A 13525-nucleotide genomic window follows, 5' to 3' on the forward strand; every position below is an offset into this window, starting at 1 on the left:
ACAGCAGTGGTTATGAGCACCATAGTCATCTCTTACATAAAAACATAGCAAGCTTTTAGTCTAGGTCAATTGACTAATTAAATATTGTTTAGCTTGCCCCAAGTTGTTTAAAAGTTAAGTTAGGTTCTTTCTCTGGATTACTTGACTTTTTTGTTATCATCCTGGCTCAGGGTGATTATTGACATGTCTTTCAAGAAGGTCTAAAGCTCATTTGATTGCTAATTAAGCTCTGCACTATTGATACATTGAAAATAATTCTCATTAAATTTAATAATGAATTCAATTAAGATTTGCTATTGGGGTGGAACTAGCCTGTAATTAATACCTAATTAGAAAGTTGATATCAAATTAATTAGTTTCATTTAGGTATAAAAAATAACTTCATAAGTATAGGTTATTGCACTCTCTTATTTAATTATTGAGAAAATTATTACTGAAAAAAAACAGAAATTAGAATCAGCTCACCATACCACCAACAATGCATTAACGAGTGCACCTAGATTTCCATTTTGAGATTGTTAACTAACACACAGTTGGTTAAACAGTTTTAATGCCTGTGATTTTAAAATGTTCCAAGTGTCTTAGAGTCAGTCATTCATCAATCCAGGAAGTTAAGTGAAGTTAATGTTTGTTGCTGATTCTCCTCTTCCTCAAACTGTGTAATAGCTATGTAGCATTAATCAGGTATAGGCCAAGATTAGAGACAATTTAAAGACAAACATGACACAGAAAAGAAGTCTCTGATCATAAATGCTAAATGCAGCAAAAGTAACCCTAGCACAATATGACAAGTGTACACAGGGTGTACTGTATATGGAAACAGGGTGTATACTGTATACAAGCCTTTATATTATGAACCGAAGTGCACATTTTGGTTTAAATGGTTTTACAAAAGCTTAAGAACAAACACTGGGCCCCTCTCTTTAAAGAAGGGGTGTGCTTTAGGAAGTCATGCATGCATTCAAACCAGATGTATTCTTATAGCCTTCACATGGAGCACAGAAGTATAAATACACTTACCTACAGGTTACCTTTACTTGACTTGTAAAGGAATAGTTGATGTGACCCGAAGATCTCACATTGGTATCAGGCAAAATGAGAACCACAGCTTTAAGACCCTCCACGAAATTCCATCTGCTCCTAGGGGTAGTTTTTGCAAGCTTTCTCCTGTGTGCTGCAGCATCTGTAAGTATGAGAACTGTTCTTTATACTGAAGAAGAAAGAAAGATTAAGCAAGCCACAACATGCATTACATTTCCACAATTCTAGACATGGATATCTGGATAGAACAGAGTAGATAGAGTGCACTCAAGAAAACACAGTTGCTTCCATTTATTTTCTTATTTTAAATAATATATAATGGATGATACATGGACAGCATTAAAACCTTTTCCAATTGCACAGAAACTCTTACTACAACTGGCAATCAAATTGACCATTCTCTGTCTGCATTTTCATTTCAATTCACATCACAATGTACACTATTATATGCATTCTTTAAACAGAAAAAATGTTAAAAGTGATCCAGTATCAGAATCGCTCTCTCTCTCTTCCAGGATTCATCAACTGGCCTCCTGCAAGGTAATTTCTGATCTTTGCTTTTCTGTCCAATAGACTTGCGCAATTTGCTGCTTTGTCTTTCTACCAGGTTCTGCAGTGAAAGGGATGAAAGCAATTCAAAATCAGCCTTTAATTTCCATCAGCCTACAAAAGCATTATGCAATCTCATGTCATCTTGTCAAGTGGACACAGGGGCACATACAGTATGCTCTATACCGAGATGTACTGGGGAAAGCCTTTCTCTGTTAGTAATGGATTGTTACTTGCTATGTAAAGACATGTTTTCAGCCTGTTACAGGCAACAGACCAGAAGAATCAGCTTTTCGATGTGTAAAGGTAGCTGATTGTTATATCGTAGGACTGTGCCATGGTAACACTACAGAGACAGTACACAGCAGTTATAGTGCTATATTCTCCACTCCAGGAAATGTGTACAGAGGAGCTAGATGGGAGGACATACTGTACTCAAGCACTAGAGGAAGGTGGATGTCAGACCTAAAACCTGTGATCCATATGACCACTGCACTGGTGTGTCAGCCAGTGTGTTGCCCTACGCAGGAACGTCTCAGGGTAGGATAGACACACACAAGGCAACAAACAGGTACACTGGACTGTCAAACCCAGGCTTCCCCTGGGAATGACACAGCGAAGTGTACACTGATCTTTAGTGCAATCTCCCAGACTGTCTGAGCAGGCACGGCAACTTTCGCAGCAGAACAGCCGGTTTATGCTATAGGCGCTACAAACCGCAATGTGAAACACCGGGCAGGGGCTCATATGTAGAATACATAATAAACCTTTACTTGTTCCTTTGCAGACTACGCATGCAGACGCAGCTACCTACAGTACTTAAATCTCATGAAATTTTGTTTTTACATAAAATGTGTTTTAAAACTGAAAAAAAAAACATTTTTCTAACACGTGAATATTGTATTCTCCATGCCAACTTCTGTCCACTTTGATAGGTTAGAAAGGGGTACGTCACTGTTCCACGAGGAACTGCGGGTAATTCCCTCCAGCGCAGTCAGCACTGATGCGGACTGCAGAGAGGCCGCATCAGCACCCTTGTGAAACAGTCAGAAATGGGGCACCCTGAGCCCTTGCAGACTTGAGCAGAAACGCGCATATGAAGCGTGCAAGACCGCGGTGGCTGTGGTTTAAAATCCTGGTGGGGCAGTGCTGTCATCCCCTTTAGTAAAGGCAGTTCTCTCCAACGGCTCGCAGAAAATTTCCGTCTGTTGAATCGATACGAATATAAGGGATTTTGAGGGGGGAAAATGCGTCAGGCAAATAAATTCTCAATGGACGGCAGCACATATCTTGACTTTTTAGGACAAAAGTCTACAAGTACTTCCAGCAACTATGTTATGTTACAGTGAGGCCTTCTCAACTGTCCAAAAATAGTGAACAGGAGGTCCCGATCCAACTGGTCGGCTTCTGGTTGGACGGGGGCACTAGGAAGAAACCAGCATTGCTAGACATTAAATGTTAAATTTAAGTTTGAGGTCTTGGGAACACTCTAGGAAAATAAAACTCATCAGACAAGCAAACAATAATACTTTTCCTGGAGGGATTTTTTTTACAACCGGAGTTCAGCAGTAAATGTACGTTTGTCCAGGAGAGGGCGCTGCTGATACAAAAATGTCAAATTCACACACAGGCGAGAAAGGATCCCTGGCTCCTGCAGCCCTTCCACATGGGAGTTTTTAGTAACACTGTAGCTCTTTCATGGGATATTCGAATTAAAAACATTAACCATGAGTCTTTTGGTCCAAAAAACTATCTCAAATTGCCCATCACAGTTATAAATAACAACAGAAAAGGCTTTACCGGAATTCAAACTTAAAGGTAGGAATTGAAAGCCTAGCTGAAAAAAAAAAGGTACTTCTGCAGAGACTCATCAGAATAGAATAAGCAGTTCGTCTCCAGTGTCAGATGAATGACAATTCAATTTAGTTCAATTTATTTTTATGTAGCGCCTTGCACCACAAGGTTGCCCCATGGCACTTAACAAAGCTGTTAAGACAATCAAACAAATAAGACAGATCCACACACATTAAAACTGTGAATTCCACAGAATTAACGGGATGTGAAAGTGACTTGTGATATCGGCAGGGAGATCATTACCTAGCCTAGGAGCTAAGAGGAATGGCACCTCCAGACCCTCCATCCCCTGAGGCTTCATCAGTTTGTATATTGGCCACCTGATAATGACCTGGTCCAGATCATAATCATGACCAATCAAGAGGGCAGCTAGTTCATTTGAACGGCAACACCTCCGGGTGGACCAATCATGGCCGCCCTTTGGGTTTTAGGCTTCTCTGTTTCCGTGGTGAAGTTCAGGTGCCTCCACCATCGAGCCACGTGAGCTCACCTGTTTTCATTGTGGTTGACAGGACAGGGTGAGACCACCGAAACAGTGAGTCCCAGGCCAGTCTGTTCATCTCCCATCTCCCCAGGTCAGTATGGGAGGGAAGACGGAAGAGGGTCTTCCCTGGGTGGAAGCTGTGCTCTCAGGCTTCCTCCCAGTGCAGCAGTTATTTTCCCAATTCAATTATTTGGACCAGTTTAACAGCTTTTCCCAGCTCTTCAGGTGCTGGTGATTTAGAGGCTGACCTACAGGACTCGCTAGACTGCCCATCCCTGATCAGGACTGGAAAGCAGTAGTTCCCAAGTCCAGTTCAAGGGTCCCACTGATGCTCCAACTTTTACATTAGTCTGTAACATCACCACTCCTACACAATACATTTAAAACATATAGTACAAATTCGCATCAGCTTGCAATACGGCAGCACAAATCACACAACTCATGATGGGAAAGAGTACAATTGTCTGGAGGTGTTATAAAGGGGGTTCAGTACTATAATATCTATACTGACATATACAGTAGACAGATTTAATGCCATTCCTTTTTCAATTCCACAGAAGAGGAATATTCAGCTGATGGAGGGCTCCTCCTTCAAGCTGAAGAAGCATCAGGCTTTGACCTGATGGAGGAGGTGGTCCCTCCGAACACGAAAACTGTGAAAACCAAGGGTCAGTGACATCACATCGTCACCCACCCCTGCCATCCCTGTCAGAGCAAGTGACCTTCTGCTGGATAAACTGTCTTACATCATCAACGAAACTAATTCGGCGCATTTCGTGTTTCGGTCAGTTTCTTTCACTGTATTCAAAGCCTTATGCTTTGCAACACACAATGAGCTATTCTAAAAATATGTTTTGTTCTATCAAAATGTTTCCTGTTCTTCTTAAAAAAACCTTATTGTTCTTGGAATGGAATGTAATGGAAAGGTGAACTATTAAATTAACAGCAATAAATACTTTGTTGTTTAGTTCTTCTTTTCCATTTGAAAAGCATTAAAATAAACTCATTTTCAAGAATACCAAAAGCTACTTTTAATTCATGTGACAGGGATGTGATGTTCAAGGCCATTTAACATGAAGTGCTCTTCATAACCTTTCAGCTTTTAAACTGAGGTCCTGACTGCTTGGTCATTACAGGCCTCTTGGCTCTGTTCATAAGACGGGTGTTAACCCTGCTGTCCTGCTGCAGTTCACTCTAGGCCTGGACAGTCTGGCCTATCTAAAAGTTCCTCCTGCATCAGTTTAATTGTTGAAGCAATGTCCTGCTCATCCACCTGATCTCCTGTGCAGTCAGGATGCAGGTGCAGATTGTCTACTGCATGTCACCTCTGTGGCCACTGCACCTCAGCTGTGGGTTTGGATGAGACCTTTTAGGATCCTGTAGTAGAGAAAGCTGTGAAACAATGTCGAAGAAGTTCAATTGACGAGTTGCAAGGAACAAGCAGAGGTTTATTCCAAACTGAAAGTCAAAAGAAAGAGTGAAACCATCTCTACCCATGATCAAATTGTCTTTTTTTTGTTCTGCCTAGGCTCATTTCCAGTTCTCCCATTCCCCTCACACACTACAAGAAGTTTTACAGCAGATTTTTTGCATTTCTCATCTTTCTTTTTACTTTAAAAAGAATTAACCTCTATTTGCTCATAACTATTATTTGTGGCATAACGCGGGGGCGTGTTCAGTATGGAGGCGGAGTCCCGGATCAAGGGCTACATGTTGCCTTAGCAACCCTGGCTGATTAAGGACGAGCTACAGCTGTGGAGCCCTTTAAGGCACACTGAGCTCCTCCTCGCAAGGGGAGAACCTTCCACCGACAGTCCTGAAGGGGATTGTGGGGAGAACGTTAAGGCTGTGTTTTTCCTTCGTTTTATTTTTTTCTCCTGTCCCACTGTGAGGACCCTTTTCAGACTGGACCCTGTTGAACAGGAACAGGCCAGTCTGGACGCCACTGTGCACTTTTGTTGGAACAAATAGCATTGCAAGTGTTAAACAGAACCATGTTTTTACCTAGTGCCCCCTTGGGCTAAAAGAAAAACTTTCATTAGCTTGCCCCACAATGATTCAAATTGATTTGAAAACCATTAACTCTATCACCAGCGGTGAAAGATGTGAAAGCACAAGAAAACCTCATTTTCAAGCTTGCAGTAGTATTCCTTGTGCTCATACTGTAGTAAGAGGGTACCTTGGCAATTTGAAAGCAAAATAGGACAGTTTTGGTTTTCCTTAATCAGCAAACGTTATTCAGCAGACGTGAATAACATGTTGTGCTGAAAAGTACTAACTTCTACCGTGGTGTGAAGAGTAGAACAGCTGTCTCCGGACTGGAGTGTGCCGTTTGTGTTCATGTGGGTTTTTGCCAGATGTCCTGGTTTTCACCCAGCTTCTATAGACATGCTAGTGGGGTTGGCTGGTGGCTCTGTACTGTCCCTGTAGGCATGTGTGAGTGCTCTGTGACGGACTGGGGTCACATTGGGGTGCCTTTCACCCATGCTTCGGAACAAGACTCTGGATTCTGCACCTGCACCAGGGCAGTGAAAAATAATAGGTGGGGGGCTGACGAAATGGTGTCCATTTTTAAATATATGAAAATGTGTTCCCTTGAAAGACCATTCACTTTGTCCAAGCTTCTAAAAGGACTTCCTACTAGACAATTACTAGACAAGTTAAAACTCAGAAATGTTTAAGCTTTTACAGCTTTAAAGATGAATTCTGAGGAAAACCAGTCTCCACAAAACAATTCTTGCCATGATTGGAAATGTCGATATACAGAGATCAATATTGCAAAAAAAAAACTAAATTATTACCCATTTAAAAAATGTTTTATTACAAATATAGTAGCAGTTTTTATATAATTCACTATAAGATAAAGCCTTAATCGTGTAAAATATACAATGGTCCTGAAGAATTAAAACTCCAGTGTTACAGAATATTTATTCTGTATTTCCATAAAGAGATTTGTGCAGTGGGTCATTCCACTACTGTACCCTTTCTAAAAAGCACATAGTTTACTATCACCCTGTTTCTTACTGCCTTATTGTTGAGAACTATTAGTGTTGTCACCTGTATAGCACCTACAGCTCCTTATAGTTTCATTTTACAGGAAGTCAAAAGTCACTGTAACAGTAATGGTTATTCCAAGAATGTACATTATTTAAATGACATACTTATATAATTATAGTGTAACACATTTCGAACTCTGACAGAAAGTGAAATGCATTGCATGTTCAGGGCACTATATAAAATCTAAACCACAATCAAGCACTGCTGCTAGGAAAATTACAATGAGTTAAGTACTCAATAACAGTGCTTAAAAGTTGGCTAACACATCACGTTTGTAAACAGTTTAATTGATCCAGAGTTTGGACTTTAAGATCCTCTTGTGAGGTATTCAAACAATCCTTGGCATGCTAAAGCTCTTCACACAGTTATTTGTTCTCTTTCTTCCCAATTTTCCTTTTGCATGATAATTTTTTTTAATTGGAAGGGAACAAAGCCTTTGTATCCATCGAAGGTGTTCCTGTGTTTCCAAGCATGGCCCGACAGAAAGGAACAGATTGGTTGCCGTCTACTGGGAGATGGTTATGAAACTGTTTGTAAGCAGTAACATTTTTGTAGGTAAGCATCAAGTGGTCTTCAACTAGTTGTATTCGGTGCATTGTTGTGCTTTACAGTAGTGTGCATTTCTCCTTTCATTCACAATGAAATCCTGTTAGGGCAGTGATCTGTAGCTCATGTCCCTGCTTAATGAGCCCGAGTACTCCATTCCTTCATTGTAGGAGCCTAGCCCTGTCTTGTGCTGCATGGCTTCTGTTTCCTTCAACAAGGAGCTGACATCTGCCATGAGGTCAGGGCAGACATACTGCTCCACAATGAAAGTCAGAGGCAGGACCCCCAGGAGTAGAACCCAGCCCAGGGCCCCCAGCCAATAGGAGGAGCCCAGGCGGGAGAAGTCACTGCTGATCTCGCCCAGATGGTGCTTGGTGAAGAAGGACCAGCACATGACAAAGAAGAACCCTGGAAGAGAGCGAGACATGAGGGTGACTGGGCTGGCTGTTCAATCATGAGGTGCAGCAAGATTTTAAGCTGAGACCCTCTCTCAAAACAAGACACAAACAAGCATAACTGAAGTGTGTGAAGTGCCACGTAGGCAGCAAAGTATGAAAGTAGAATGTTTTGTTCCCTTTTCATTGCTAGTTTTTCCTGGTGCTGGTAACCAGTATGGTTTATTTGTTTGCAGAGATCATGGGAGAATATGGGAGGAATATCAGATCTGTTGCAAGTCAAGAGATTTTCCAAAACATCAATGTAATTGCAGGTTTACAGCATATTAATTAATCCATTTCAGATTTAAATTACTTTTGCTCTTTCATAAACTACAGAATAATGTAGTGACTATTACATATGCAGATACCTCTTAGATGGTCTAATTAATATGAGCAGCTACAAAGTGGGAACAATGTATATTAACAACATCAAGAGAGAATCCGGGGAATAGTATCTTGGACCTCGGTCTTGTGTTTCATGCAGGCTCAGGCTGATGTACTGTATTATAACACTGAGCACTGAAGGTTTACATGGAGAACTGTCTGTGGGATCCCATGATGCCCCATACCTATCCTAGCCAGCCTATCACAGTGTGCCGAAGCACCAAAGGCCCCCCCCCACCAGAACCGCACTCCCCTACCTGTGGGTACGAGAACGACGAGCAGCAGGGTGGTGGGGTAGAGAGCCTGCCCGGCCAAGAGGAGGGATCTGATGTTGGCGTAGGAGCGGGTTGTGCGGGAAGACCAGCAGAAGGTGAAGATGAGGCAGAGACTGGCGCCGCTGAAGGCCATGAGAAACGCCAGCACTGCAAACACGCGCTCCACCTCCAGCACTGCAAGCACACGGCAGCCAGCGTTAATACCTGGCGTCCACCCCCTCCCCCCCTTGTGCACTTCCTCCGATTGAGTGAATTAGCTTGCTACCTGCTGGAACCTCCTGCCTTATGTGGCCAAGCCTCAGGAACACTTGACAAACACTTGGGTAAAATAAACAGAAGCTTAACTGAAGAACTATTTCACAATCTGAACCTTGGCAGACCACAATAAAACCATGCAAAATCAGCCTGGATAGGAATTTGGGGTAAAGAGACATGACCACTATTTTAACCTCATATTAACTGGTCACTCCAGAGCCAGAGCAAGGCTGACCATTCTGCTCAGCCAGCCCTGTAGAGTCCTGTACTGTACTGTAGATACAGGGTCAGGAAGCGCTCTGCACAGCACTTCATATAAACAGTGCAGCAATGCCCTGTTTTATGAACATGTCTTGGAAAATTTGAATTTGAGGTGGTGTGTGCCCCTAAGTATAAAACACGTTGATGGATTGATTTTTTTTTTAACTTGGCAAAGTGGAAATTTGTATTCATGGGCAGCATATTCTCAGTTACATTTTCAAGTCAAAACCTGCCTCCCAAGCCTCTAACTACTGTTTCTGCATTTAGTTTCACAAAGAAGAAAAAATAGGGTTTTACTTTGGAGTAAAAAAGACCTGTTACAGTGGTTTTGAATCCTAATATCGGATTTTACACATTTTCTTTAACTGAGGAAAACAAGTATGTTTCTGTGAATATATTTTCTACCACAGCTTTCACATCACTCTTTAACAAAAAATCTGTCAGCATTTATAAACTCACACAAATCTATATGTTCACAACTAGAGTACTAATTGCAAACACAAACATGAGATGAAAAAGCCACACAAAAACAGTACAAACCTTTTATAACACGCAACAGCAAGGCTTAATTTCACCCTAAGCTGGTTATTTTTAACAAGCCAAGACCTGCAACCAAGGCATCCACAGCTGAATTCCTTAAAATCCAGAACCTTGCAACAGATTGTACATTATATCCCTGGAAAGTTCAGGGATTTATATTTAAGCCATGCAGTGAAACTTACTACACTGTAACTGAAATCAAAGTTTGTGAACGGTAAGTAACAGTTCAGAACAGAGATTTTGAATTATTATCCAATTATCTAAAATGTAGACTTTCTCCTCCCCAACATACAGTACAACACATTATTTTTTATGCAAAACATTCTTATTTTGGGGGAAAACGACTATTTAATTATTGTACATATTTTGCAATTTGTTATTTATAATATAGTACCGAAATTTCTTTGAAATGCCAATTTTTCTTTTGTTAAGGATATAGGGACTGTCCACATATACTGTACAAATCAAACCACAACATAAAAGCCTTCCTGTGCTCAATATCTTTCTCTTTATTATTAATTTCTTAAACAGGTGTAAATATTTGCCTGTTACAGTTATCACTGATTAAATGTTTTACAGTAAATGAAAGCAAGTGTCACAAACTTCATAGCAGCATTTATCAATTCTTAAAGGGGACTTTAAAGGTACTGTATATTTAGAATTATGAAATACTCATTACAAAATGAAGAAATAACATTGGTAGTGCAAGGTCTGTGAAGATGGATGTGATAGTTTGCAAAGAAAATACAGTGAGACACCAAGATGCTAATAAGAGATGATGTAGTCTTTGATAGGGTGATATTTACACGACTGACTTTAAGTCAAGTGGTCCTGAGCTATGATGAGATTAAATGACAATGAGTATGTTTTAGGAGTAGATTACAGCCTTCACTGGTTTGGAGAAATATGACTTTCTTAACTAACATCAGAAAAACAGGTCATGTGGCCTATATTTGATGATATTTGAAACCCAAAAGACCGCCATGTACTTCTGCAAGGCCTTTTCGTGTTCTATAAACAAGAAGAATATTTTATCACCAGAAAGCTATTCCTGTTTGTGACTGATGCCATCATGAAGTATGTTTGCATTCATTGATCTGAACTCCACGTACAATAGATTTGGAAGCGGCAGCTGGTGTCATGTCTCTGTGTCATGTCATGTCAGCTGGTGTCATGTCTATTAGTGACTGCTGGAAAGCATGATGGAACTTGCTTACACAGACCTCCAAGTGCTTTGCAGGGGGGTTCATTTTCATACACAGGCTGTCTCAGCCACAGTGCTCGATTCTCACAGCAAACATTCATCATAGCCTCATCTATCACACTGCTTTCTCAGTCTTTCCTGGACTCCACTCTCAGAATAAAGCTTGCTGAACAGAAACACACACACCTGTACTCAGAGATCATATCCTAACCTCTAATGTTATTAGATTATGATAATATGATATTTAAAAAATAGAAATGGTGAATAAAAATGATAAACATAAGTTTGCAATAAAAAAGGCAGACAGGTCCCAGAAGTACATAAAACTGTATCTTCCGAATCTTTAAACTGTCGAAATGATAAAAGTAATAGTTACATTCACTTCACTTTTTATTACCAACAATCTACAATGGCACATTACAGCCTGTAATCAGTTTTAAGCTAAAGCACGAAAAATCCCATTTTAATTAAAATCCCCTTTTTTCCTGCCCCGTTGTTCTGAAATGAGAACCAATGTAACTAAGACCATTAATAGCTCTGTTCTAGCAATACTCCTGATCTTTCTGTGCAGCCTGACGTCAGCTGATCCATCTATAGCTCGGAAGTTGGAGGAAGCAAAAATTGTAGTTGAAGAAAAAGAATGAATATACTGCATTTAACAGGGAATCAATGAATGAAAGAAAGAAAAAAGCTTTTTCGATGATGTGATCAAAGTCATTCCCCGTGTCTAGTTTGAAGGACTAGTAACGTGGCATGTGTGAAGAAAGCCGGCCTCACCTTTAAAGATTTGCACTCCTGAGGAATCCATGTCCCTGAGGTAACTGTCTGAGTTGGTGTCATTTTCTTCTTCTCCAGTCCAGAGACCCACACCCCCCAGCCAGTCAGGTGTCCACACTGCGTACATCACACACACGCAGCCCGCGAGACCCAGCACGGACTCAATGAAGCGAAATCTGCTGGTTAGGATGTCCAGCTCAAACACAGTCATCTTCTGTGGAGGAAGGCGTCTACCTGCACGCGAGCTGCGAGCTGCGAGAGAGGGAGGTGTGGAGCGCAGGCAGGGAAAGAAAAACACACTCATGAGAAGAAGCGGGCAAGGATGACAAATACATCAAGCAGCGGAACAAGAGATGAGGGAGAGAAAACAATTCACTTTGCTTACCCGCTTTTCTTCTTTCACTTCAGAAAAACCTTCAATTCAGGCACACGTTCTCCAGTTAAAGGATAAGGACAAAAACAATGTTAAAGAGCAGCGTTTTGGCTTGAGACAGTTAAAAAATGATGGAGGAAACTAAATTCCGACTGATTCAATCGTGTTTCTGGTTTCTTCACAGAAGTGGGAGAATAAAAAGTTTTTTAGAAAGTGGTGTTTTTTAGAAAGACACCACCATATACAGAGAGTTCAGGTTTGTCGCTGACACGTAATCAGAGTGCCGCACAAAGCACTAGTGACTTCTAGGTGATGTACAGTACGTTATCACTCTGTGTACACGAGCGAGCAGTACTGTTTTCCATTCTTTGTACAGTAGTTAACCCCTGAGACAGAAAACCCCTACAGCAAAAAAATCCCCCCCCCCCCCCCCACAAACGTCAGCTAACCTCCCCCTCCCCTCCCGCCAGCAGAGCCAGCCCCCTGCACGTTCTGCTGATGACTGGCTCACCAAGTAAAAGCAAAAGACCCAGCAGGAAAAGAGACCGGCCTACTGCTCTGAAAGTGAAAGAGTGCCGAGCGAGGAAGTCCCTACATGGCAGCTCGCAAACGCCGTGGAAGGGAAACTCTCACGGCCCCGTCAGGGGAAGGGTGACACGTCAGAAACCCCCGGCACGTCGGAAACCAGCAGTGGGGGGCATGTGTGGGGAGCTCTAGGAAGGGGGCACGCGCGCGCTGGAAAAAAACAGCTCTAGCGAAGCCCCTCAGCAACACTAAAAGTTCACTGGAGGGCTGGCATTTAGCGGCGAGGATGACTTGTCCAGGCCCACACGGAGCGCGGCTGCCATAGTAACCTCTCTCCAGCCACAGTGACCATGTGGGCTTCGGAACGGAATTTTCTACGCAGTCAAGATTTCATTGCCCTCCCACAGGTGATGCCGACGGCGCACTTCACACTCCTGTGAACAAATCCTGATGCGATTTGCACTGGCCGGCCAGAAGAGAGGTCTTGTAATAAAAAGCTGTTAACTGTACTACCTTTCCTTTGCAAGTTTTCCCTGAATTCAAACAGAAAAATACCTGGAGGATGTGGAGGATTCATGTGAATTAACTATAACTACCAAATAACTATTTAATCCCATATATTTTCTTACTAATTCTTAACCAGTTTAAATGTGATGGAAGAAAAAAAAAACCTGCTTTATTAGTGACTAAATGAATTACCACAGGCTCAGTACTGCTTAAAGTGAAATTACAGGGCAGTAGGCACCTCCTGTTGCAGAAGAATAATGACATCACTCATAGTTTATTGGATATCCATTCTTACATGTAAATAACAAGAAGGTTAAGAGATGTTATGTATTATTCTGGCAAACAACTTAAACTAAAGTTAACTACATGAAACTACAGCATTGCACATACTCAAGGGCTATTGTTGGACACTTACTGAGCTTGTCAGAATACTTTCAACAGGGACTGACTGTATTG

General features: G+C 41.5%; 1 protein-coding gene and 1 long non-coding RNA gene across 2 annotated transcripts; one reads left to right on the plus strand and one right to left on the minus strand.

Annotated features, from left to right (window-relative positions):
- Nucleotides 1-1017: 1017 nt before the first annotated feature.
- On the plus strand, nt 1018-4883 carry LOC138224424 (uncharacterized). The gene is made up of 3 exons (XR_011182914.1): nt 1018-1185; nt 1557-1581; nt 4486-4883. It is a non-coding gene; the product is annotated as an uncharacterized lncRNA (long non-coding RNA).
- Nucleotides 4884-6722: 1839 nt separating this feature from the next.
- Nucleotides 6723-12431, minus strand: LOC107075770 (uncharacterized). The gene is made up of 4 exons (XM_015338077.2): nt 12050-12431; nt 11665-11916; nt 8610-8801; nt 6723-7939 (listed from the first exon to the last, which is right to left on the minus strand). Exons 2-4 carry the CDS (start codon nt 11873-11875, stop codon nt 7635-7637), a joined length of 708 nt encoding a protein of 235 aa, XP_015193563.2. The 5' UTR covers nt 11876-11916; nt 12050-12431; the 3' UTR covers nt 6723-7634.
- Between the last annotated feature and the right edge of the window lie 1094 nt (nt 12432-13525).

The sequence above is a fragment of the Lepisosteus oculatus genome, chromosome 21 (genome assembly GCF_040954835.1).
Source record: "Lepisosteus oculatus isolate fLepOcu1 chromosome 21, fLepOcu1.hap2, whole genome shotgun sequence".
NCBI classification, from domain to species: Eukaryota; Metazoa; Chordata; class Actinopteri; order Semionotiformes; family Lepisosteidae; genus Lepisosteus; species Lepisosteus oculatus.

Excerpts from the sequence above, each read along its gene's own strand:
- LOC107075770 (XM_015338077.2), bottom strand. The coding sequence starts at position 11,875 with ATGACTGTGTTTGAGCTGGACATCCTAACCAGCAGATTTCGCTTCATT. Across the intron at positions 8,802-11,664 it reads AGGAGTGCAAATCTTTAAAG|TGCTGGAGGTGGAGCGCGTG; the intron begins GTGAGGCCGGCT and ends GTGTGCTTGCAG. Across the intron at positions 7,940-8,609 it reads CGTCGTTCTCGTACCCACAG|GGTTCTTCTTTGTCATGTGC; the intron begins GTAGGGGAGTGC and ends GCTCTCTTCCAG.